We start from the raw sequence: 27326 nt of genomic DNA, 5'->3' as shown, positions 1-27326 counted from the left end.
GAGCAACATGCTGGTAGGGCCGGGGGCGTTATAGATCTATCTAGACAAATTAAAAGTTCTTTCTTCAATAAATGTTTAATAAATTTATTAGGTGTAGTTTCGGTTCGATAATCAACTTTGGTGACAAAAGGTCTAAAGAAGAATCAATGTGACAATAGGGTCTAATTACGTTTTCGTCATTGATCAAGGCTAAAATTTATGGGGTGAATCACCGGTATAGCACGGATAGACAAAAAGAAAACAATTACTTGAAATGTTTGAGACGGTCAATGGGATGTGTTCGGGCACATGGCAGAGTATGAGATCAATTACACAAATTGTCATGGATTTGAGACGGATATGCTATTATTAGACTCCCACAAGACTACCCGAAATCGTTCTCATACTGTATGCCAAATCAAAATTGAATATTTAATGTATTATGTGATCTTAAAATGTAAACAGTATTTTAAAGTCTGTTAAAACCTCAAATATTCTCAAAATAGCATCTTAATGGTGAGAGATTCCAAATATGTCCCCTCAAAATCGTTTTTTTCCAGATTTGTCACTCTTCTAACGCATCGTCGACGATGAGTTAGGTAGTCCCGTCGACAAGTTAGCTAACACATAGTCAACGATGTGCTAGGCCTCCAAACACATAGTCAAAGATGTGTTAAGTGTTAATTTACGGTTGACGATGCGTTAAGTATTAATACTGTTTACATGAATATTTAAGGTTTTAACGACTTTAAAATACATGAATATTTAAGGGCGTAGGCAGCTTTTGGGGGCGTAAGGTAACACACTTTGACGGTTGTGATACACCGGTTCGTTTCCGGTTCCTCGGTTCTGAACTGTTTCTAATTACTCACCTCTAGGATTTGGGAAAATTCTCATGTAATACATGTTATCAAGGGGCGTAGGCAGCTTTTAGGGAACGTATTAGGCCAAACCTGTACAAATATTCATGTATTTTGACATCACATCCGTAGAAATTTCGACATCGAATCCCTTGAAATTTTCCGACCCCGTGGGAATAAATTCCTGGCTATGCCACTGGATGTTACATTATATGCTAGTGTTGGAGACATGGAGAGACGACAGTTTATTCTTCAACCATCGTGTGGACCGTGGCCTAGTGGAAGATTATATAACTTCCTCAATCTATCGATTCACTCCTACTTTCGGCCTTCTATTGCCTTATCGGATTCGTTGTTATGAATCATTTGAATGTTGCATAATATTATCGTTTTAAATCATACAATCATAATCTCAATCTGTTATCGGTTATAAAACACATAATGAATCATACCTCATAAATCATAATCTCAATTCGTTGTGTTTTTTTTTGTTTTAAAAGTGTTTATATTGGTTTAAAACAAAAAATAATTGATAGCTGGTTCACATATGGTGTTTGTGGTTTAAAATAGTTGATAACTTATATGATGGTTTTTTGTTTTCCTGTATGACATCATTCTAGGGCATTCACATATGTCATGTGAATAGTTTTCTATTTTATTATCTCTTCTCTAAATACAATATGGGATATGAACCCGTTTAGTTATGTTATAACTTATAATCCATGACCTGGTTTTCATGCTAGAGCAATGACCCGGTGTCTTCTCAAATACATATCTTCATATGGCAATAAGGCTTACCCAAGACCTCATGTTTCAACCTATAAATGCTTACTAACTCCACTTAAGTGGTAATCGTGTTGGATTTCTTGACTTATAAATGGTATATTGTTAATTCACTTATAATTAATACTACCAAATCATTAAACATTTAAGTCAATATCTAATATTATTCAAATAATTTTTAGAGATATATGAATTGTAAAATTTTGGTTATCATTATTTATATTTTATGAATCCATAAGATATGTCAGTATGCATATTATTAAATTTAATTTTTTTATTGTTTTTAACCACCCATGTATCACACGGGCTCTATCATAGTATATTATCTAAAAGAAAACACTTTCTCTTCTCATATTAAAGTAGATGGTTAAGCATCTAAACGTTACAAGAAGATTAAATATTTGTGAATATTAAAAAAATGATCTTTAATTTAATTTACAGATTATCGAGTCTTATCTCAAATTCTTAAATCACATCTCTTCACCTTTTTTTTTCTATATATTGACAAATGACAACGCCTATATGTTCACAACACATATTGTAGAAAAACTAAAGAGATGGCATTGCAAAATGATGAGGTATGTAAAGATGAGTTACTTCATTCTCAAGCTCACATATGGAACCATATTTTCAGCTATATAAAGTCCATGGCACTTAAATGTGCAATTCAGCTAGAAATACCTGAAATCATCCATCGTCATGGTTCACCTATGTTGCTTTCCGAGTTAGTCGAAGCCCTCGCCATAAACAAGGAGCGAACCCCTTTTGTCTATCGGCTTATGCGCGTCCTTGCTCACTCCGGTTTCTTTGTGGAGCAAAATGTGTCCACCACACTAGGCAATAATGGGGGAGGGAGGAGAAGGCTATTTGCTAGCTCCTGCTTCGCGATTGCTTCTAAAGGGGGAGCCTTTAAGCATTAGGCCCTATTTGTTAGCCATGACAGATCCAATGCTGATGGATCCATGGCAAGACATGAGCAAATGGTTCCAAAACGACGATGTCACCCCGTTTTTACACAACCTATGGGAAAATGTTTTGGGAAATGGCAAGCCAAGAGCCTAAGCTTAATCAGCTCTTCAATGAAGGGATGGCTAGCGATGCAAGGCTTGTTACAAGTATCATTCTTAAACATAGTGGGGATGTTTTCGAAGGATTGGGTTCTATTGTTGATGTTGGGTGGTGGTATTGGGGCTGTTTACCGAAGCTATTGCTAAAGCTTTTCCTAATATTAGGTGCATCAGCTTTGATCTTCCTCATGTAGTTAATGGTTTGGTTGGAAGTAAGAACTTGAGTTATGTTAGTGGAGACATGTTTGAAGCCATTCCTAATGCTGATGCAGTTTTGCTTAAGGTATTCTTTGATGTTATTGAATAATAAAAACCAAAGAGGCATGATGCATTATAAGCCAACTATATTTAAAGCTATAATATAAGGATATTTTACAAGACAATCTAATCAAAACACAATTAGGATAATTATAAAGAACACCTAACTAAATCAATTCTTCTAATTATGATAGAAATAACTACAATAAAACCCAACTAATATCTCTAACTAATGTAATTAATCTACTTTATTTTCGACAATTATTTTGTTGATTATTCGTTGGGTACAAGGACCTCTTACGTTGATCTATATTTTCTCTTATAAAAAAAACAGTGGATTTTACACGATTGGAATGATGCGGAATGCATGAAGATATTGAAGCGATGCAGAGAAGCGATTCCGAGCAAAGAAAATGGTGGAAAATTAATCATCATAGACATGGTCGTGAATCAATTACTCGAGACTCAACTTTTGTTTGATATGCATATTATGAGTTTGGTTTCGGGGAAGAGAGAGGTGCGAAAAAGATTGGGCGAAGCTATTCCTTGATGCTGGATTTAGTGATTACAAAATAACTCCGATTTTAGGATTAAGATCTCTCATTGAAGTTTATCCTTAGTTAAGTTACATTGCTAGTTGGTGATGTTAAAATCTACAAAAAAAAACTTTTTAACATGTTCTTGTTTGTGGTTCTTTTGTATCAGTGTTGTCATGTTTTATGTAAATATAAATGTTCTTGTTTGTGGTTCTTTAACTAGAAATTTTATCTTAACACAAAGTAATCTTAAAACAAGAAACTCAAAATCTCCGTCCAAAATATTTGTCTTCACAACTTCATTCTGAGGCCGCGTGCATGCAGCAGAAACAACATTTATATTTAGCCAAGCAAAACAAATCTTTGAGACAATAACCAAGAAATACATTGACTTCCACCAGTCATTAACCACAAAGCAATCTATGTGATTCAGTATCATGATCGTTTTCATCTTCACGAAACAATATGCAAAAGCCAGACTTTTTACACTGCATTCTTGGGTTTAAAATACAAGAAAAAGAAATGATAAGATTGGTTAAGGGAAGAAAGGAAAAGAAATTATATATTTAAAAGGCATTCTCGAGTTAAAATAAAATAAAATAAAATAAAGTGTTAATTACATTCTTGAGTTAGATATGAAGGAAAAGATAGGAAAAAAAAGTACAACTTTATAATTATGTCCTCATTCTTGAGTTAGATAGGAAGGAAAAAACGGATAAATTAGTAATATATAAAATTTTCCTTCACAATCAAGCCATATTTGGCTGGAAAGTTTTGGAGGAAAAAAATCCTAACTTTTCTTTCCATTTTCTTTTTTTTTCTAAAAAAGAAAAAAACTCAAGAATGAAACAAGAAAAATTTTCTTATCTTTTCCAAAACTCATAAATAAAAAACTTAAGAATGTAGTGTTGCTTTAATCATGTGAAATTTTGTTTTTAACTAAAACTTTCGCATAGCCCAATGAAAGAAAGCCTAAAGTAACACTATGTTTCCATCTGGAATTAATCAGAATTAATTATGTGAAGTGATTCCAATTTAATTAGTCGTTTTCTAAGGGAACTTCGTGTGGGAAGGACGGTTTGAGGATACAACATATTTTGGATGCTCTTTGTGGAGAAGGGTCTGCTATTGTCACTGACCTCATATGTGCTATCACTGCAGTGATTAATTTATGGCTAGGAGGGAAATGCCCGTCTACTTTGGCAGAGTTTGTAGCGTCTGCTACTCTTACACTGCTTTTAAAACCCGACAATGGGATTCGACCTATTGCAATGGGTACTATATGGAGACGTTTAGTTTCTAAGGTTGCTATGAAAGGTGTTGGCAAAGAAATTATCAAATACCTTAATGATTTCAACTTTGGAGTTGGTGTGTCGGGTGGTGCGGAGGCCATATTACATAGCGCTAACAGGGTATTGAGTGAGCGCCACACTGATGGGTTTCTTGCAATGCTTACAGTTGATTTTTTTAATGCATTTAATATGATGGATAGATCAGCTTTATTTCATGAGGTAATGATCAGATGCTCTTTTATTTCCTTGTGGATAGAATTTTTATATGGGCAACCATCAAGACTATATATATTGGGGATGATCATATTTGGTCCACCACGAGGGCTCAACAAGGAGACCCATTGGGACCACTTCTTTTCGCCCTTGTTTTACACCCCCTTGTACATCAGATTTGAGACAATTGCAAGCTTCTTCTTCATGCTTGGTATCTTGATGATGGGAATGTCATTGGAGATTTAATGGAGATGGCTAAAGTGTTGGATATCATTAAGGTAACGTGTCCAACTTTGGGTCTTGAACTGAATATTAAGAAAACTGAGCTATTTTGGCCTTCTTGCGATGGAACGAAGTCTCGTGATGATTTATTCCCTTTTAACATCGGAAGACCATTATTATGGGTGAACCTTCTTTTGGGGGGGGGGGGCTGTTAGTAAAGACACCGGGGTTATTAGGGGGTTGGCAAAGAAGAGAGATACTAATGCTATTGATTTGATGCGTCTTCTCCCAAAACTTGGTGACCCGTACACTGAGCTACTTTTGCTTCGATCATGTATGGGTATTGCTAAACTTTTCTTTGGTTTGAGAATATGTCAACCTGTACACATGATGGAGGCAGTGTTGTTCTTTGACAAGGGATTGCGTGAGACGATTGAGGACATTATAGTTTGTGGAAGTCCTTTCTTTGGAGACCTACAATGGCGACTGATGTGGTCTCATTTATGCATATTATATATAAATATTTCCTATACTTTTAGATACTTTTGTGTCAGGTTTTTATTAAATATTATTATTCTTTGGTTCACGTGTGAGTTTAATGGTTTCTAGACACTATCAGCTAAAATGGAGCACTTTTACTAAACTTAAGACCAACGAAAGAATAGTCGAATAGATATTATATTGTTGTTATTATGCACATAACTCTTATAAAATTAAAAATCAATTTCTTTGTATTAAATAGAAACTCATAGTGAACTCAAAACTGTGAAACAAGTTCAAAGTCAATATGCATTCATATAGATACCAATAATAACTAATAAATAACTTGTTTTCGGTTTTATTTTGAGGTCCGATCCAGCGCACATGACTTGCTAAATTGGATTCTTGGCCCACATAAAAATAATAGCAAGGTGAAACAATTAGGGTGGAGTGGCACTGAATAAAAGAGATCTTTTGACGGAAATAGAAGAGCAACAGAAAAAGGTCACGGCTGGAGGCCAAAGAAGGATTTTTACCTAACTGTCGTGGGAAAAAAAAAAGAAGGGAGAAGAGCACCTTGGTCCGAGCAGATAGCGTCCGGGTTTAACACCTACTCATCTAAACATACTTATTATTTGGTTTGAATTTATTATTTTCTTCATGAATTTATTATTTGAACCTTATTTATTTGTTTTGTTCTTGAGTATGGTTGTTGGCTAAACCCTTAGACAACCTAGATTTATGATGAACTTTTGTTGACGTTGGATTTTGATTTGGATTTTGCTTTTGTTTATGGTTTATGATTAAGTAAGAGGTTTATTGTTATTCCTTCGATGCATATGTGTGCTTAGGATTGTTTGATGAGTTTTACTGTTTCACAGTTTCCTTGGTGATTGTATGTCATATAAGCATTTGATTGGCCTAAGTTTCGTATAAACATTGAAACTTGTGGTCTAAACTTTCGAATGACTTGACTTACAAATAACCAAAGCTTTTGTATGGTATAACTTGCGTATGGGTTAACTTTGGCATGCTTCAAACTTCTTCAAACTTTCTTATGACAAAACTATAGTATGGCCTAACTGGCAAAATGACCTAACATAAGTATGGCCATAACTTGCGAATGGCCAAAACTTATGTATAGCCCTAACTTGCGCATGATCAAACTTACGTTGGTCTCACCTTCGCATTAATACTCTAACAAAAGTTTAACTTTTGCACAAAACTATAACTTTCTCGTGAGTTAGAATTTTCAGATACATTTTCGTATGAAATAAAAAAATCTTAATTAAAAGATTAAATGTTTGAACCAATGGTATATCATTTGATTTCACATTGAAGTTTAAATGTAATTATGTGTGTTGTCAATTGAAGAATCCAAAGGTGGTGCAGTGTCATGTACAAGAGGTGTAATAGGAGGTAAAACGGAAGAAACCATCCCCCCAGGTAGCATCTCAGGAAATTCTTTGCCAATATTGCCAACTTTAAAAGTTAAAGGGCTAAAAAGATATTAAGCCAAAGTTAAAGTACAGATGACTGACCAAAGAGAAAACCAAATCCATCACATTAATCGGTCATCGTTTGAATGATTGTCTCCCACATTGTAGCCTTGCATATATTTTATAGGAATATTGGATTTTAATAATTCTAACTTTGCCCTATTGGCCGACGTCAAACCCGATTTCAAAAATAATTTCTGGCAATCCCAACTTTCAACTTATTTTCCTATAACAATCCTAAACTAACTGAACACTAACCGTTAATTTTTTGCTGACTTGGACCGTTTATTTGGCAAAAATGTTGACATGAAATGCTTGTGTCCCACACATATACACATGCAAACCACGGTCCGCTTCCACCACCACCACCACCACCTACCTCATCCTCCTCCTCCGCCGCCGCCACCACCACCCACCATCTTCAATTCTACCACCCTAATCACATCCGCCACCGCAATGACATGTATCCCTCAACAGTGACACCACCACTGTTCTATATTCCCCACCCTTACCCTCCGATGGCAACCACTAACAACACCATTGCCTGAAATGCGACCACCACAAATCAACAACAACCTCACCACACCCATCGAACTACCGCCGCTAATAAGCTGAATCATATCCTAATTTTGACCGCGCGCTTTAATTTTTGACTCCATTATTTCAATTTAGAGCAAACTGAACCAAAATTGATAGTGGGCTGTTTGATTACCACAAAATTATAGTCATCAGCATCTTTATCTTCCCATAATCATACCTTAAAATCATTAGGGCAATTTTGATTTTACTCCGGCGATGGGGAACAAGAGAGTTGCAGCCGATGGGAAGAAAAATGGGGGAGGGGGTTTATGTGGGTGGAGGTGTGTACGGTTAAGGTGACAACATTGTCTGTTCAGATCCATGATGGTTTGAAATTGGTGGCACCGGTAGCTAGCAAAGGCCGGGAAGAAGAAAATATGAAGGGGGTTGGGGAATAAGAGGAGGTGGCGGGTGGTGGTAACAGATTGTGGTTTGTGTGTGTGTGTGTATGTATGCATGTGTGGGACACATAAGCACTCAATGTCAACATTTTTGTCAAATAAGTTGTCAAAGTCAGCAAATAATTAACCGGGTTAGTGTTCAGTTAGATTGGGATTGTTATAGGAAAATAAATTAAAAGTTGGGATTGGCAGAAATTATTTTTGAAGTTAGACTTAATGCCGGCCAATAGGACAAAGTTGAGATTATTAAAATCCAATATTCTTATTTTATAGCCTTTCATATCTTTGTAATTAAATGCATTCCTTAGCATTTGCTTTAAGTTATTGTATTTATATATCTTACTGTAATAGACAAAATGTGGTTGATCATTTTGTTATAGAGTGTTCATGTGCCCGCCTTTGTCCACAATCTTCATGACCATGTTTTGTGGGGCCACAACAAGCGGATATCGCATCTCCTCAATGCACTGGCCAGCCAACTTGATGGCTTCATCAACTGTCATGTTTGACTGGTAGTGGCAGTCCATCGATCATGGACAGTGCAAAATACAACTCGTAGCCAAACGTCGCCTTATCAACCTTGTGCAGGGTTGCAATGTAGTCGATGAAGTATAGAGACGGGCCCGTTTCTTTGTCATGGCCCGCCAGCACAATGCTCTCCATATAAGGATTCTGCAGAATCAATAAAATTCATATTATACAGTTGATTGTATGATTCTGATTATTAGTATAACTTCATTTTAACTCATGCCTGATTATTTTAGATGATACTATTAAAAATAGGAATAAATATAAAGTTCATATTTCCACATATGATCTCAATTCATTTTAGGCTTGGTAAATGAGCCGAACGTTCAATGAATAGTTTGTAAGTCATTTGGCGGGAAGTTCGTTTATGTTTGCTCGTTTATTCGAACATGAACAAAAAGTTTTGCTCATTTAGTTAAACGAATGAACATGAACACGTCTCTTTCGTTCATTTATGTTCATGAACGTTCGTTTGCTTACATTCTTTTTTGTCCATTCATTTATGCTCATTTGTTTATGTTACTAAATATATTCATTTAAAATATTTTGGCCCATTACAACTTAGTTTAGTTTTTATTAATAACTTTGCCGGCCCAAAACATTGTTCTTCACGTTACTTTTAACTGGTTTTAGCTAAGTTATGTTCGTTCCTCTTATGTTAAGTTTATTTGTTCGTTTACATTCGTGAAGCTTGTTTATAACGGAAATATAAAAGAACATGAACTTGTTCATTTTCTTAACAAACGAACACGAACAAGAAAACCTTGTTCATTTAATTATTTGTGTTCGATCATTTGCTGGTTAAAGTTAAACAAACAAGCATGGACATGTTTCGTTCGTGTTTGTTCGGTTCGTTTACAAGCCTATCAATTATTCTTAATGATCAAATAAATTCTTCAAATATGCCAAAATATAATTATAGCTTATAGAAAGGAAAATAATAGAAGCAAGATAAACCATAAAGGCTTAAATTACTAATATTCTAGACTGATTTAAGCTTCAGAAATGATACAACGGATAAAGATTCATTACTTTAATCAAGAGCAAGATAAGACCAGTTGATGAATAAATCATAACAATGATTCAGTACTTTATGAGCAATGAGATGAAAAGAACAACTGTGAATCAGACAGAACATATTGTAACATAGCAATATGATGATATATGAATTCAAATCAAACACAAACAATGCATCAACTAATTTTACTAGTAATGTACAGTAAAAGCTTCTATTGCACCTAGAAGTGAAAACGAGCCGAGCAGCTCGCGAGCTACTCGAGCTCAAAAAGCACAAAACGAGCCGAGTTTTTTTGAAAATAAAGTTAGTTATGATTATATGTTTGAAATATAAAATTTACTTGCTAATGAATGGTGGTCAAAATAAAAAAGTTTTCAGCTGATTAAAGTATATGAAAATAAGTTTATGATTGGCTTCGGTTAGGGTTGAAACCGGTTTCTTGATCAAGTTTCGGTTCGGGTTTTGATAGATTTCGATTCGGTTTAGGTTTCTTGAGAACATGTTTTAAATTGTTTTACAATAAAGCTTGAAAATGCAATAACAACTTTAAATATTTTAGTGGCTAAATACAATGAATTTTCAATAAAAGACTTATCTTTCTTTAAAGTGGTTTAGCACTAGACACCACACGTTTAATTACTCATAGCGTTTGTCCTATTAAGAAATGGTCATGGACTCATGATACTTTTATTTTGTTTGATTTAGACATGAACCCCACCCTCAACTACATAAGACTTATATTTGCAACAAACTTGATACCGCTAGTCGCTAGATCACAAGACCTTTGTATAAGGTTATGGGGATTGGTTTCAACTCTCCCTCGATTTCTACCGTCGCAACAAAGTTACCGATACAAGTATGCGCTTAGACCTTTATACGAGATTAGAAAAACACTGTATTTCAAAATCAGCTTGAGTTTCAATAAGAATTTATATCAAAATGTTTAAAAATATATATAAACAACACTAATTAGTTAGATTTTTTAAAATTAGCAAGTGCAAATTATTACCGAAAATCATTTGAGTTACCAAATTAATTTTTTTACTACAAAATAAACACAAAAAACTAAAATGTTTTATTTACCATAGTAAACAATGAGACAGGAGTAAGGCGTAACCAATGCTTTCATAACCGGATCAGACAGCGAACCGGACAGATGACCGGTTCACCGGTTCAACCGGTCGGACCGGTCTGACCAGCCGAACAATTTTGGTAAAAAAATGACAGGTGGGGCTGGAAAAAAGTATTTTCAAAAAAAAAAATATATATATTCACAGTAAACAGGTTCACCGGTTTTCCGATCGAACCAGTTCGGACTGGCCGATTCTCTGAGAGCAAGCGAACTACGCAAAACCGGACCGGTCAGTGAACCGAATCCCGATCGGACCGGTCCGGCCGGCCGATCCAGTTTCAACAACACATGGCGTAACACATGACTTTTTGCCACCTCATCTCCACGCCCACCATTCACTCTCCATACCTCATTGTCAAAATACAAGTTTACGTCAATTGTCCCGGGTTGGTAACCCATTAGCGTAAAAAAAAGTCTCTTAAATACACAAAGATTCTGGTTTCAAGTTTCGAGAATTACAAATTTGCATCATATATATAAAAAAACAAGAATACTTTAGAAAACAAGTTACTTATACAACTTTACAAATACAACCGTTAAAAGTAACAACAATAAAGTGAATAAAAAGTCATGTGCATAAGTTTGTATGTTACTCAGTGTACTCATTATATCTCAATGTCACATCTCTTCCACCATTTGGCGTTACACTACCAGCCAAAACCTGCTTGAACCACCCAACACACTACCGAGCCGTACGCACTCATCAATGTTATGGCCGCCGATGCATTAATCACACACCAGTAATGTTAATGAGTGAAGCAGCAGCCTGCAAATGGATTACGAGAAGATAAACAAAACCCCTCCACAGGTTCTTATCAGATCTGTCACATTATTATTCTGTCAATTTGAAGTGAATTTGATCTGGGTTTTTGGTTAATTTGAATTTGTAGTGAATTTGATCTGGGTTTTTGGTTAATTTGAATTAGAGGTTGAATTTGATATGGGTTTTTAGTTGATTTGAATTTGGGGTTGAATTTGACATGGGTTTTTGATTAATATTTGAGCTTGAATTTGATCTCGGTTTTTGGTTATATTGAATTTGAGCTTGAATTTGAGCTTGAATTTGATCTGGGTTTTTGGTTATATTGAATTTGAGCTTGAATTTGATCTGGGTTTCTGGTTAAATTGAAATTGAGGTTGAATTTGATATGGGTTTTTGGTTAATTTGAATTTGAGCTTGAATTTGATCTGGGTTTTTGGTTAATTTGAAATTGAGGTTGAATTTGATATGGGTTTTTGGTTGATTTGAAATTGAGGTTGAATTTGATATGGGTTTTTGGTTAATTTGAATTTGGGGTTGAATTTGATCTCCGTTTTTGGTTAATTTGAGTTTGAGCTAGAATTTGATCTGGGTTTTTGGTTAATTTGAATTTGAGGTTGAATTTGATATGGGTTTTTGGTTAATTTGAGTTTGAGCTTGAATTTGATCTGGGTTTTTGGTTAATTTCAATTTGGAGTTGAATTTTGATATGGGTTTGAATTTGAATTTGGGGTTGAATTTGATGAGGGTTTTTGGTTAATTTGAATTTGAGTTTGATGAGTTGCAGGGTGGAGGGTTGAGTCCATCGAAGTTGCGGAATATGTTGAAGAAGAAGAAGAAAGTAGGGGAAGATGAGGTTGAATCGGTTAATTTTGAACTGGGATCTCAAGGTTTTGAGATTGAAGATTCAGGTATGTCATGATTATTACTGAGTTAGGGGTTTTAGTAGTGATTGTTTGGTTTGTTATGTGAGTTCGGGTATTTTAGTAATGATTGTTTAGGTTTTTATGTGAATTAGGCTTTTAACAGTGTTGTAGAACTCGTTAGGCGCTAGTCGGGTGGCGGGGTACTGACTAGCAATTAATACGGATTAACCGGATTGGAATTTTATATGTAATTTTTCAAATTTATTAATTGGATTGGATTAATAAGTATAATTTTTCAAATACTACAAAGATTTTCACCAATTTTGACCATTTTTTCTGAAATTTGATCCATTTTGACAAATTCTGACCGAAATTTGACAACTTTGAACAAAATTTGACCAATTTTGAATGATTTGGATCGGCTTTGACCGTCTACCGATTGATTAGGTGAAATCGAATCAGTAGCATACCAATTAGCGATTACTGGATTTTAGTAGTGATCATAGTCACATAAATCGCTCAAGTAGCCGCGATTTTCGTATTGGTACGTTTTGTACCCAATCGCAATTCGCAAGCGTGCCGGTCGCCGGCGAAATCGCGATCCAAATCGCCGGAACGTCGCTCCGATTGAACCCTAAGTCGTGAACCAGAAATCACCAATCCGTCGCTCCGATTGAACCAAAAATCGCGAATCAGGACTGATGGAACGTCTCTCCTATTGGCCTCCTTCCAGATTTGGCCGGATTTATGGAAACGGTGGCCCTCCCAAATCTGAAACTGAAACATCTATGAAACCATAAAACATAAAGCGTTGTTCCCTTTTCTTTTCACTCTTTTCTTCAAACAATATGTCATTTTTCACCCTCAACTTTCTATTTTTATAAAACTTAACCCTAAACTTTACTACACAAATACATATTTTTACAAAATAATCTTCATAAAATTATTGATAAATATATGAATATATATACACAATAGCCTGGAAATATATTTTAAGACATATAATTTTATTTTTATAAGATATATAAATTTTATATTTAATTTTAATTCCGCCTCGAACCGAACTACATGGTACACCGTACCGGTTCGTACCGAAATGAACCTACCCCCCTCCGTACCGAATACGTTACCTTCAGCGAACCGCGTACCCGTACCGGAGCGTACCACGATTTATGTGACTATGGTAGTGATTAGCGATTAATCAGCAGTGATTGTTATTGTTTGTTTTATTACGTGAATTAGGATTTTTAGTAATGATCATTTGGTTTATTATGTGAATTAGGTGATTGTTTAGAGAATTACAAAGATGTTGATGTTGACAGTGGTGTTGATAAGTTAATTGCATTGCCATTTGAGTTTCAAAAAACCGAACGGGGCTCGCATAGGAAGCCAATGGCTCCGTTTTCAAAGCAAGCTCCGTCGAAATGGGATGATGCGCAGAAATGGATAGCTAGCCCTACGTCTAGTCGTGTGAAAACTGAGCCGTCTGTGAAGAAAACTAGCCACGGAAATCGCCAACCGGTTACTAAAACTGTGGTTGAGGTTTGTGATCAAAGATTGGTTCCTTATGCCGAGCCTGATACCAAACAGATTGATTTGAGTCACTCTAAGGAGGATAAAGGGCATGATGCGAATTGGGATGGTGATTATTGTTCTGATAATATGGCTGATTCGTATAGCAAGGCGGTATTGATGGCTGGAGATTCTGTTGGCAATTCTGAAAGTAAGTGCTTTATACGTTTGTTTTTGCTATTAAGTAACATGATCTTTTGTTATTTAGGTTCAATATATTGTTTAATGGTTACTAAATAAATGAGTAATTTACAAATTCTGTCCTTTACCTTTAAACCTCAAATTTTAGGGGTGCAAACGAGCCGAACCAAGCCCGAGCTCGACCAGGCTCGAGCTCGGCTCGTTTAGCTTACACATAGCTCGAGCTCGACCCGTTTCAATCTTTATTTCTAGAGCTCGAGCTCGGATCGTGAGTAGTTTTTCAAGCTCGAGCTCGGCTCGTTTACTATTTGTTAATTAATTTTTATATATTTTTATTTATTTATATTTTTTAATTAAAATTAAATATATAACTTGATATATATTATTTAGTTAGTTTGTTAATTTATTAATTATTATATAATATATTATAAAAATTATACAAACGGCAGGCTCGTTTAGGCTCACGAGCCGGATCGAGCTTGATAAGTGAAGCTCGGGCTTGCTTATTAAACGAGCTTACTTTTAGGCTTGAGCTCGTTTAAGCTCGGCTCGTTTGCACCCCTAGCTTTAAACAAGAACACTGATAGCATTCATGAATTCTTGTTCTCGTGCAGTTAATTTGAGTCGCCATGACACTTCGATATCCATTCAGAGCATGACATCTGTCCCGCCTCCTTCATCCGCAAGATCAGTATCAATGAGAGACATGGGCACTGAAATGACTCCCATTGCTAGCCAAGAGCCTTCTAGAACCGGGACCCCGGTACGGGCCACAACTCCCAGCCGGAGTGCAAGTTCTTCTAGATCCGCAACTCCCGAAAGAACCGGCCCGGTTTCCACTTCCACCAATGTTTCAAACCCGCGGTTAGAAACTTCCAGAAACAAAGAGTTGTCGGAAAAGGAGTTGCAGTTAAAAACTAGAAGAGAGATAATAGCTCTTGGAACGCAGTTAGGTAAGACGAATATTGCTGCGTGGGCTAGCAAGGAAGAAGATAAAGTTGCTTCGGGTTCGGTGAAAGATGATAAAACGGGTAAAAGTGCTATTGAGATACGGGCTGCAGCTTGGGAGGATGCTGAGAAAGCCAAGTATATGGCTAGGTAATTTAATTATTTAATTTTATTTGAATTCTCTAGAGTTGACCCGTTAAGGTCGGGTTGTTCTTTTGGCGGTTTTTGACCTGACCCGAAACGGGAAAAAAAATTCACATTTTGGTTGTCATATCTAACCTATTTAATAAGCGGGTCGTGTTCGGTTGGCTTGCTTAACCTGGTTAGTTAAACGGGTTGACCTGCCAACTTGTTTAGCTAAATAGGTCGACCCGTTAGCCCGTTTAACCAACTTGTTACAACCCACCAACCCGATTAAAACGTTTACAACTTGTGACTCGTGTTGACTAATATAAACAAAACAAATAGTTATTTTCTTCAAATTGTGGCTCGTGTTGATTAAATGATTTATCGGCCAGGTTCAAACGCGAGGAGATAAAGATAGAGGCATGGGAAAACCATCAAAAAGCAAAGACCGAAGCCGAAATGAGGAGAATTGAGGTATGTAAACTACAAAGTTGACCATACAATTTGACCCGTTTCCTGAACTTGTTTTGACTTGCTACCAACCCGTGTATCTTGCAGGTAGAGGTAGAACGGATGCGAGGTGGAGCGCATGATCGACTAATGAACAAATTAGCAGCTGCAAGACATAAGGCAGAAGAGAAACGGGCTGCGGCAGAAGCCAAGAGAAGCCGGGAAGCTGCAAGAGCTGAAGAACAAGCGGAGTATATTCGTAAGACCGGAAGAATACCGTCTTCTTTCTCATGTTATTGCTGGTGTTTTTAAAGTTCAGTCTTTTGTTAGGGAACTTGGTGTTTGGTATTCTTTATGGCTTCTTGTAATCAAATTCATTTTACTGTTTATCAAATGTGTAGTGTAATAGTGTATTGATGGAGTAAGTCTGGAATTGGGCTTAATATCCAGGCCTGGTAAATATTGTTTGGCCTGTTAGGCCCTAACCAACCCTCGTTTTCAGCCCGCATTAGGCAAGCCCGTTAAGGATCTAAGACCGGTACGTTTTGCAAATGCTAAATGCAGACAAACCCGAACGCAAACAAATATATGCACACAAACGTGAGTGTATACATAGACAAACAATGTGAGTACATACAAATGAATACATACAGGTGGTGAACACATACACCAACACACCACAATTCTGTCTATATACATACTAGGTTAAATACCCGTGTATACACGGGTTGAGCAAACTACATTAACAAAAGAACAAAACAATGTGAAATACTTATACTAATTTGGTATTAGTTGAATGAATATGAAAATGTATTATAACGTTGAATAAAATAAAAAAAATCATAATAATAAAATAAACTTTCATAAAAAATAAAATAAAAAGAAAAAGAAAATTAAATGGTAAATTTTCATTAATCTCTAAAAATTTCTTTATATACAACATTTTTAGTTATCCTCTTCATCGAATATTAGAAAATTGACTCTATCTCCGGTTTTAATCTAGAAAGTGTGACATAAATCTCTAAAATACACTAGTATAAAAATTTATTTAATCAAACTTTTCTTACTAATAACACACGATTATTACTAAAAACATAGATTATTTAGTACTAACATTAATTTGATATAGGGATTTATATTTTTTTAAGAAGAATAGTGTTTAAAAAAAAATTGATGCAAGTCATACAAATACTTAACCAAACAATACACAAATTTAAAATAAAAACATTATATTATAAAGCAATATAAATTGAAAAGGTTTAAAACAAAGATAAATAACACACCGGATTCTAAGAGTTTAAAACAATGTTAATCCACAAAAATTGAAAAGATACTATAAAACATAAAAAACATTATCTTAAATATAAATAACTGCTTCACTTTTTCAAAGCAACAAAGCATCCTAAACAACATGAAAACCATTATAGGTTGGGGATAGTACCGACCGTCAAATATTTTGGCTTCACTTTTTCAAAGCAACAGAACATCCCAAACAAACATTAAACCATTATAGGTTTTGGATAGTAGCAACCGTCATATATTTTGGTCGCATTCACGTGTATTTTTCCTGAAAGGTATTTATCTAGACTTGATGCACATGAGCATGTAGTATCGCATGATTGATAATGAAAATTACCGTTGTTGGATGGTTGTCCAAAACTTATAACATTTAAATATTTGTTTTTCATGTGAAATAAACCAAGTTTAATAAAAAAACATAAGATAGGAAGATTGTATAAAAATTAGTTTCTAAGCTTTTGAGCATGTTATTATTAATTTTTTATGGAATACAATAGAAGTTATAATTCTAGTAAAAAAAGACTACTATTTTGTATAAGTCATTAAATCGTAAAAACAAAGGAATGCTATATTAAAATTTTAAAACAAATATTTTAAAAGGACCTCATTAAGAAACAATTTTTTTAGTTAAAATTAAATATTATGGAGAAAATCATGTTATTAAACTCATAAGCAAAGGTGTTAAAATCATGAAAATAATATTAATTTTTAATTTAATAATACTTATTAACAAAGTTAGTTTAAGAAAACAATAATAATTTTTAATTTCAATTTGAGAACTTGTAAACAAAAAGAAGACAAATTTAAAAAAAATGGAAAATACTTAAGGTAGTTAGATGATATTAATTAAGGTGGTTAAATAATGTTTTGCCAAGTGGCACCTAGTGTCACAAAGATGGGCCAAATAGGTGCCACTTGGCACAACAATATTTTTGTTTATTATAATAATAGATTTTTCTATCACATTTTGTGGTTTTTTTTTTCTATTCTTGCCATTTCATCTGGGATTCCATGTTAATATAAGAAGAAACCCTAAACCTTTTCAAATGTCATTTTTTTTTTACAAATGTAATTTGACAAGTGAAGGTTAGAATGGGAAATGGAAAGAAAATACAAGTGGAAGGCAAGGCACACTGAAGCTAGATGCTATGGCTGCGAAGCATAAACTCATTACTGATGTGCAATATGAATATGCTCCTGAATTGGACTACAACTTATTAAGTGTAGGACCATTAATGACTACAGACCATAAGTTGTTGTTTGATGAAGGAGTGTGCACAATCACAAACAAGAAAGCAAAGAAAGTGGCGTGCATTGTACCTATGTCAGGCAACAACGCGTTTCCAATTAATATTACACAAACTAATGGTGTGGGTTAGAAATGGGTGATGAAACTCTCATTTGGCACTTGAGATATGGCCACCTAAATCAAAGGAGTTTGCAAGATTTAAGTACCAAGGGTATGGTCTATGCGCTGCCAAGGATGAACGCTTGGAATGTTTGTCAAGGGTGTGGGGGAAAGAAGGCAAGAGAATCTTTTCCTACACATGGATCAAGAACAACAGAGATTCTTGATTGTATGTGGTCCAATGCCGGCTCAATCTTTAGGAGGTAACAAGATGTTTATTATTCACTGATGATTATAGTTGTATGACTTAGGTTTACTTTCTATAAGAGAAATCAGAAGTGTTTAGTAAGTTTAAATTGTTCAAAGCCAAGGTCGAAACAGAAACAGGCATGTAGATAAAAGCTTTAAGATCAGACATGGGAGGAGAGTTCATAGCACAAGTATTACTATATTAAAGATCTAGTGGAAGCTAAGCAAGTGAATTTGGAAACGTGTCACTCTCAAGAGCAGCTTGCAGATTTGTTGACAAAGGCATTAGGAGCTGATTAGTTTTGTTATTTGAGATAAAGATTGGGAGTTAGGAGAATCAAGAATAGAATCATGGGAGGATGTTGAGAATGATTCAAACTATAAGTGATTGTTGGAGCTAGCCGTTAGAGGTCGTGGGAATTGCTAGAAGAGTCAATAATATGTCCCAAGTCTTATGCATTTGTTTGTGTTTGTTTAACACGCTTATTTTTACCAAGCCTAAGAGCATGTTTGGGATTGAGTTTGAAAAATACTTATTGGCTTATTAGGGTTTTCAAAAAGTCACTAAGATAAAATGTGTTTGGCAATCATAAAAAACTTTCTTATTTTAGCTTTTTAATAAGATTAAAAAGCAGTTTTCCAAAAAGCTCAAATTCTGGCTTTTTAAAATGGCTTTTTGAAAAAGCCAATAAGCATGTTTCAAACTCAATCCCAAACATACTCTAACCATAAGTTTGTTAGGGTTTGTTTTAGTATTTTATTTTCGTTGTACTTGTTGCCTATATAAGATTGTTTCAGTTTAATGAATTAATCTTCCAGTTAAGCATTCAATAACTGTGTTTTATATCGATTTGATCCATCAATAAGATGGAACCAGAAACCATACTAATAATGAAGCAGGAGATGAGAAAGATAAACAAGATTCTGTAAATTATGGTGTGAATGAGGTGGAAAATGAAGATGAAAGATTATGAGTATGGGCATATGGAAGGAAGAAGATTATAATTTGGATGAAGGTGAATATGTTGATTAAGATGGAAATGAATATGTAAAGAAAAAGGGTGTTATGTATTCATAGAAAATAATGAGCTTTTGAGTGTTTGTGGATGAAGGGATATGTTGTGTTGTTAATTATAGGTTTTGATTTGTATTTAGAGATTTACATCTAGTTGGCCTTTTTCTAGTCGAGCGATGAATTTCTTTTAAACCTTGTTGTCTGTAGAAGTGAACTAATTATCATTAAATCACACCATATATCCAATAATTTCTTATGAATCCAACATCTTTATATGTCAATGATAATGAACTAATCATCGTTACAATAAACCCATACCCCCCCCCCCCCCAAACCCCACAAATAACTTTAACACTCAAGTTAAATGATATGACTACACCTTGGTATTCACGAATGACCTCTTACATCGATTGAGGCAACTAAAATAAAAAAAAATGAAATAACTTTTCAACCTTTATAAAAAATATTTTAGTTTGTAATTTCATATTTATGCGTGTTTGAACAAAAAATAAATAAGTTTTCTTTTTTTCATAACAACAATTTTTGGATTTTCTAAAATAAATACAAGATAACTTATATTATATGAAAATGAAATCTAGAACTTCAACCTTTTGGTCATAAGAAATACTCCTTAGCCAACAACAAAAAAAAGAAAAAGAAAAAAAAATGATTTAAAATGTTATAAATAATTTATAATGGCTTGCTTTAAAAAAACATATTATCCAAACTGCACATACATACTGATTCTAGTAAGATATGAGTGGCTCATAATAACACAAATCACAAAAGCAACCAACTTTATCATGTCTTCTTCTTCATCTTCTTCCCACTTTGACCCCCCTGTTTCACCCTCACCCAATCCATGCCACACCTTCACCAACAATGTCCGCTTCCACTTTCTCAGAGTGGTCATTAACCCACACTCACTGCACCAAAACCACCCACCAAAACCCCCAATTCAACCCACTCTTCATCTCTCCACACCCACCATCTTCTTCTTCAAGATTATTAATCTTGAACTCATCCAGAAGCTGCCCACCACCAGCTCTTGAATTAGACCTCAAGTTTCAAGATTTTCAAGATTCTCAAGGTTCTTCACTTACCCATCAAGAAAGTTTAAATCTTTTGATATGCAAACTGTTAAAAGATTTTCAAGATTCTCAAGATTTTCAAGATTTATCACTTACCCACCAAGAAAGTTTGAATCTTTTGATATGCAAACTGTTAAATTTTCAAGATTCTCAAGATTCATCACTTACCCAACTGGAAAGTTTAAATCTTTTGATATGTAAACTGTTAAAAGATATTCAAGATTTTCAAGATTCATCATTTACCCAACTGGAAAGTTTAAATCTTTTGGTATGCAAACTGTTAAATTTTCAAGATTTTCAAGATTCATCACTTACCCATCAAGAAAGTTTGAATCTTTTAATATGCAAGCTGTTGAAAGATTCAAGAACTGAAGAATTAGGCTTCCAGAGTTTCCAAAAAGCCAAAAAGATGCAAGCTTTTAGACCCACAAGATCCACATTGCATAATTTGATCAGGTACTCACTCAAGTTAAAGAATTGGAATTCAATTTGGGAGATTTCTGAGGATTTTAGTAAGTTTAGGGTGTACCCGGATGCTTCGTCTTGTTGTCGGTTAATCGGTAGTTGTATTCGAGCTAAAAGGTTTAAGCTTGCTGATAAATTGCTTCATGTTTTGAAAGTTGAGAAGGAAGTTGCTGTTTTGACATTTAATGCTGCTATGAGAAGTTATAATAAGATTCATATGTATAGTAGTGTGGTTAAGGTGTTTGATGTGATGTCGAATTCGGGCTTGCGGTTGAATGGTGAGTGTTATGGGCACACCATGGAAGCCTATCTAAAAATGAAAAAATATGGCAAGGTTATTTCATTATTTAAACAGTTCGAATCGAGTAATGTCGAATGGACTTCGTCTGAATCGCAAATTTATAGAGTTTTATGCGAGTCATTAGCGAAATCAGGGAAGCCGTTTCAAGCTCTAGATTGTTTTAGGGAAATGATCAACAAAGGGTTCCCGGAAGACCCTTCTTTTTACTCGACGTTAATCAGTTCATTTGCGAGTGTTCAAGAAGTGAAAATGGTGGAAGGTCTTTGTGTAGAAGCCGAATCGAAGAACATGTTGAGGGATCCAGCAGTGTTTTTGAAGCTTGTGTTGATGTACATTGAACTCGGCTTACTTGAGAAGACTCTAGATGTTGTTTCGTCGATGAAACGAGTGAATATCAAAGCTTCGGATTGTATCTTTTGTGCTATTGTAAATGGGTTTTCGAAGAAAAGAGGGCTAACTTCAGCGGCTAAAGTGTACGAAGATTTAGTCACACAGGGTTGTGACGCTGGTCAAGTGACCTATGCATCGGTCCTAAACGTGTACTTTAGGCTCGGGTTGTATGACAAAGCCGAAGAGGTGTTTTGGGAAATGGATAATAAAGGTTTTGACAAATGTGTTGTAGCTTACTCTAGTATGATTGCAATGTATGGGAAGGTTAACAGGATTAGCGACGCGATGAGGCTTTTAGCGCGTATGAAAGAACGAGGGGTTCAACTAAACGTGTGGATTTACAATTCTATACTCGATATGCACGGGAAAGTTTTGAACTTGAAGCAAGTTGAGAAGATATGGAAGGAAATGAAGAGAAGAAAAGTTGTGGCGGATAAAGTAAGTTACACAAGTGTTATAAGCGCGTATAGTAAGGCTAGAGAGTTCGATATGTGTATGAAATATTACTACGAGTATAGGCTTAATGGTGGTCGGATCGATAGGGCGATGGGTGGGATTATGGTTGGGGTGTTTTCAAAGATGAGTAGGGTGGATGAACTTGTGAAGCTTTTGCAAGATATGAAAAGCGAAGGAATGGGTTTAGATGCGAGGCTTTATCGATCTTCGTTGAATGCTTTACGCGATGCAGGTGTGCATATTCAAGTTAGATGGTTGGAAGAGAGCTTTGATCCAAGTTAGGAAGGAGATTTGTAAGATGTTTTGAGTGAGGTTTTGAATTTCTATGGGTAATTGTTTTTGATAAGTTGTAATTGTGGTTTAGAATATAATCATGATATAATGCCTTGTGTTTTACCCAAGAAGCTTGTACATTTTTTTGGATTTTTGTGTGGGTTCCAAATAACACCATTAAACCTCTACCTTTACCTAGTATTTTAAGGATTGGTTGTTACAAAACATCAAAAATCAATTATATATTCAAAAGTACAATATACTCTCCCAAGAGATTTGGTTTTGTAATTTTTTATTCTTAAAAATAATTGAAATTTGAGGATATTTAGTTAATGTTATGGATTGATTTGGAATGTAAAAAACTTCTATGATGCAATTAATTTTTATAGTATGTCTGCTAAAAGCTCGCGACTTGTTTGAAAAAAGTATTGCTCGGAATCATAAAAGGACACGATGTCATCACAAAAGCTTTTGGCTTTTTAGGGCGACTTACGATCCTGTCATGTGATGCTTGGGACTTTCTATAGTATGCCATTGTTAGAAAAGTTTATAGTGAAAATGAGTTTTTATTATTTTTTGAACATTTATAATTATATTTATATATGCGTAATATAAATAATAATAATCATTTCCTGGTTTGCATTACGATTAGTGAGAACCGCGTTCAAAATAGAGATAAGATGAATGAGATATCGATACTCGAAGGTAAGTGGTCGGATTGAATAATATGAAATTTTGGTGCTTGTGCGTTGAAATTGCAATTTTCTTAATTATTATTTGTCATGAATTAATAATTATGGATCTTCTGTTTTCACTCGTAATATTTATTCTTTTTAATGTTGTGTAGTGGTAGGAAGTCTGGGTTTTTTTAATAAAAATTTAGGTTCAATTCATACAAACAACACTTTGGTATGAGTGGCTCAATAAAGGAAGACTAGGATCTTTGTGATCTTTAGTTCAAGGTCGCCCGGGTTTTACCACAGTGGGCCTTCGGGCGGGTGAGTTTTGAAGGCGCCTAAGGATGTACGGCTGACTTGGGCCAGTTGGCGGTGACCTTTTGCTATTGAATCATCCTGTATGAAACTCTTAGACAATTATTTGTTGTTGACCGTAAAAAAATATAAAAATTCATGCGATAATTCAATTAGCAGTTTTGTTTTATCTCATAAATTCATATTAAAATAATTTAATTTGTGGTTCACAAATTAATGTATGAACTTTTGGTTTCTATGTGAATATAAATAAAATGAACTTCAAGGTTCATTTTAGTAGAGGTGTGAAAAAAGACTACGCCTTAGAAATTGGTGGAAAGTGAAAAAAACTCTCAAAGTCTCAAGTTTTGGAAACAAGATTGCTGATCGCAAATAACGGTTCATTGAAACACTGTAAATGGTATAGATTAAAATTAAAGCTGTAAACACCATGGTTCACAAGAAATGTTAAAATGATTAAGATTTATAACTTCTGATTTAGAAAGATAGTAACTAATACAACTATTCTTAGAAAATTGCAAATTGTTAGTATTAGTGTGATTTTATTGAATAGTAAAATTTTACATTTATCTTGCACTTTTAAGAAATTGAATCTACAATCTCACATTTCTATGCAGGAACACCATACCACTAGTGCAATAGTGCATGATAATTTTAGTATGATTTAGCATGTTAAAAAAATTAAAGATTGTTTAAAGTGATTTAGTTATTTTTTTGTGTTAGTTTATTTAGAACGTTGTAAATTGAATATTTCAACAACCTTTTTTACAATGCCATAAACAAGAAAAATAAATAAATAAATAAAAAACTCCAACATGGTGGGAACGGTCAATTGTCTCAAGAAACACACCTAATTGTTCATACTAGCTTATTCAATAATGGCAGCCATATATGTATCACTATTCACCTACTTGTGATTTACAATGATTTAATACAAATACGAAACTAGCTATCTTGAAATTCTTAACAAATGAACCTAACAAATTATCAAGTTAACTAGGATATAGTTCGTGTAATACGTATGTGGTTATAAAAATACAACATAAAAATTAAATTTAATACCACATAATAAAAAACTAATTAGTGTCCGTCAAAATGGTTTGGCAATCCCATTCTTGTTGATTTGACAAGTCAAAGGCGACTACCAAACAAAATACTGACTGGTCAGAGGCATGCCAAATCAACAAGAACAATGATCGCCAAATTTTAACGTTCACTTTATTTTAAATAAAATAAATTTGTCATAGTGCATGTGAATGGGTGAGTTTTTGACAAATATACATAGTGATCGCCAAACCAGTTATGGTAAAGTGTACGACACACCTACTTAAAACCTAGGTTGAAAATGACTACATATAGATATCTTCAAATTGATACAACGTTTTTGGACTTCAGGAATATATTCAGTTACATGTGTATTTGACAATCTAACTTCTTTGCATGGTTGAATAGTTTTCTATCAGGCGCATTAAATGAGTCAAGCAAAACATTTCCATGTTATGGGCCAAACTGGCGCCAATAGTCTTAACAAACACACCTATGTATCGTGTTCGTCAAGGCCGTATAAAAGATTTCGAGTGCGCAAGATCAACGAATACTAAAACTGGCCATTTTATAAGCCCCCCCCCCCCCTTCCCCCCCAAAAAAAAAAAAAGAAAAGAAAAGGCTCAATGAAACACATTATTTGATTATTTAGATCGAAGTCCATTACTTCATTACTAGGCCTAGTGCCAATACAACAATACCATGTTATTAGATTAATATTTAACAGACTTATTCATATTTTTTGAGCCCTATAATTGGTTTCTTATAAGCCATTTTTAGCCAAGATCACTCATTAATGTTAAAAAGATATTTATACGTATATATATAAATTTCAAGCCCTCGCCTAGACTGTGCCCTGGACGTCAGCCGAGCCCTATATAGGGTCGGAAACAGCCCTTGAGTTTGTTGTTCAATAATGGCAGCCATATATCACCCACTTGTGATATATAATGACTTGATCTAATACTAAACTATGTATACTTAAAGACCAGTTATATAATTTAAAGAAAGTGTTGATTAATTGCATGCATGGAGTAGGTGACAGAACCAAAACGCATAGTTTAAAAAGGAGAAAAGGGACTTATTCAAAAAAATCTGCATTAAATGCGTTTATTATTCTTGCCACGAGCTTATACTTTTCTTCTTAGTTTTGATAAATAAAGACTTATTCAACAGACTTGCCTGCTTAGTGTATATATATATATATAGCAATAGTTACGTGACCGTTGTCAATCAAATAGCTCCTTATTGTCAAAACAAGAGGCAAAATTAAGCTTCTCTCTTTTAGTCATATGGGTTATCCTAAGTCATTCGGAAGTATTTTAGTTCCTACACTAATATTACTTCTTTCATTGAACTATATACCATGCAAAGCTCAGTTGTCTACCACCTTTTATGATAGCACATGCCCTAATGCACTCTCAACCATTCAAAGTTCCGTTAGTGCTGCCGTGTCAAGAAATCGTCGCAATGCAGCCTTGCTCGTTCGCCTTCATTTTCACGACTGTTTTGTTCAGGGTTGTGATGCATCTATTCTGCTAGAAGGTACTGGAAGTGAGAAGGCATCGCAAGCTAATAATGGTGTGTCGGGTTACGATATTATTGATGACGCCAAAGCTGCTGTCGAGGGCGTATGTCCTGGAGTAGTTTCGTGTGCAGATATAATGGCTGTTGCAGCTCGTGATGCTTCCGTGGCGGTAATACCTTAAAAACTATATCAGTTACATGCATGCTCAAAAAAGCTATAACTATTTCACGGGAAAATGACCAAAATGTACATTTTAATTGTGAAAGTCAAGAAATGTCCATATGACCATCTTATTCTCAAAATGTCAACTTTTAAAATTCATCGTGTTTAATGGCTTTTAATCATTACTAGAAGAGATTTTTAACCAGCCATATTTTGTCACGTGCTTGTCCAAAAAATCTCGTTGAAAGCAAGAAAAAAAACTAACGCGTGGCAGAATCTTGTTGGTTGAAAATCCTGTTTGATGTGACTAGACCTTTTTCTGTTATTTTACTAGTAAATTAAAGTTGTGTATGATTACGATATGCAGGTTGGAGGTCCGTCATGGTCGGTAAGACTTGGAAGAAGAGATTCTCCAAATTTCAGTTCGACAACTACTGATCTTCCAAGAGCTAATATGGATCTAACACAACTCATTGATAACTTTGGTCGAAAGAATCTCAGTCCAAGAGACATGGTTGCATTATCAGGTTAGATCTTTGTCTAGGCCTTCATATAATGTTTACTTCTCCATTTATTGATACAAATGTACAATATTTTCTGTCCCTCAGGGTCTCACACAATTGGGCAGGCACGATGCGTTACGTTTAGGGCAAGGATATACAACAATGCCTCAGATATAGATGCCACATTTGCAAGCAACCTTAGGAGCAACTGCCCAGCAAATTCACCCGATGGCAACGGAAACTTGGAACCACTTGATTTGGTGACACCAAATTCATTTGACAACAACTACTTTAGGAATCTAAGAGACAGGAGAGGTCTTCTTGCGTCCGACCAGGTACTCTTTAGTGGAGACTCGACTGATAGCATCGTGACTGAGTACATTGACAATCCTTCGACGTTTGATTCGGATTTTGCTGCAGCCATGGTTAGGATGAGTGAAATTGAAACCCTTACTGGCACAAATGGCCTGATAAGAACTCTTTGTACCGCTTCCGGTTAA

The 27326-nt window shown here is 34.9% G+C and overlaps 2 protein-coding genes and 3 pseudogenes across 3 annotated transcripts; 4 read left to right on the top strand and 1 right to left on the bottom strand.

The window, feature by feature from the left end:
• The first annotated feature begins 2179 nt into the window (after positions 1-2179).
• Positions 2180-3567, top strand: LOC143592568 (trans-resveratrol di-O-methyltransferase-like; annotated as a pseudogene). The gene is made up of 2 exons (XR_013145945.1): positions 2180-2972; positions 3282-3567. The product of XR_013145945.1 is annotated as a trans-resveratrol di-O-methyltransferase-like (transcript).
• A 4976-nt stretch (positions 3568-8543) lies between these two features.
• Positions 8544-11246, bottom strand: LOC143592562 (proteasome subunit beta type-2-B-like). Its single transcript, XM_077072456.1, has 3 exons — positions 10998-11246; positions 8749-8841; positions 8544-8678 (listed from the first exon to the last, which is right to left on the bottom strand). The coding sequence occupies exons 1-3, from the start codon at positions 11244-11246 to the stop codon at positions 8544-8546; spliced, it is 477 nt and encodes a 158-aa protein (XP_076928571.1).
• A 303-nt stretch (positions 11247-11549) lies between these two features.
• Positions 11550-16022, top strand: LOC143592567 (uncharacterized). The gene is made up of 6 exons (XM_077072459.1): positions 11550-11655; positions 12395-12518; positions 13756-14196; positions 14801-15284; positions 15653-15734; positions 15819-16022. The coding sequence occupies exons 1-6, from the start codon at positions 11620-11622 to the stop codon at positions 16020-16022; spliced, it is 1371 nt and encodes a 456-aa protein (XP_076928574.1). The 5' UTR covers positions 11550-11619.
• Positions 16023-20424: 4402 nt separating this feature from the next.
• Positions 20425-22731, top strand: LOC143592557 (uncharacterized; annotated as a pseudogene).
• A 3194-nt stretch (positions 22732-25925) lies between these two features.
• LOC143592561 (basic peroxidase pseudogene) lies at positions 25926-27326 on the top strand (annotated as a pseudogene).

Source organism: Bidens hawaiensis, unplaced genomic scaffold, assembly GCF_021521415.1.
Source record: "Bidens hawaiensis isolate Kalapana, Puna unplaced genomic scaffold, B.hawaiensis_p1.1 tig00041067_1, whole genome shotgun sequence".
Classification (NCBI taxonomy): Eukaryota; Viridiplantae; Streptophyta; class Magnoliopsida; order Asterales; family Asteraceae; genus Bidens; species Bidens hawaiensis.
Note: the sequence above shows the minus strand (reverse complement) of the source record. Positions and strands in the feature narration are given on the sequence as shown.

Excerpts from the sequence above, each read along its gene's own strand:
- LOC143592562 (XM_077072456.1), bottom strand. The coding sequence starts at position 11,246 with ATGGGTTACCAACCCGGGACAATTGACGTAAACTTGTATTTTGACAAT. Across the intron at positions 8,842-10,997 it reads ATCGGAAAACCGGTGAACCT|AATCCTTATATGGAGAGCAT; the intron begins GTTTACTGTGAA and ends TTGATTCTGCAG. Across the intron at positions 8,679-8,748 it reads ACATTGCAACCCTGCACAAG|TCAAACATGACAGTTGATGA; the intron begins GTTGATAAGGCG and ends TGCCACTACCAG.
- LOC143592567 (XM_077072459.1), top strand. The coding sequence starts at position 11,620 with ATGGATTACGAGAAGATAAACAAAACCCCTCCACAG. Across the intron at positions 12,519-13,755 it reads TTTTGAGATTGAAGATTCAG|GTGATTGTTTAGAGAATTAC; the intron begins GTATGTCATGAT and ends TATGTGAATTAG. Across the intron at positions 14,197-14,800 it reads TTCTGTTGGCAATTCTGAAA|TTAATTTGAGTCGCCATGAC; the intron begins GTAAGTGCTTTA and ends GTTCTCGTGCAG.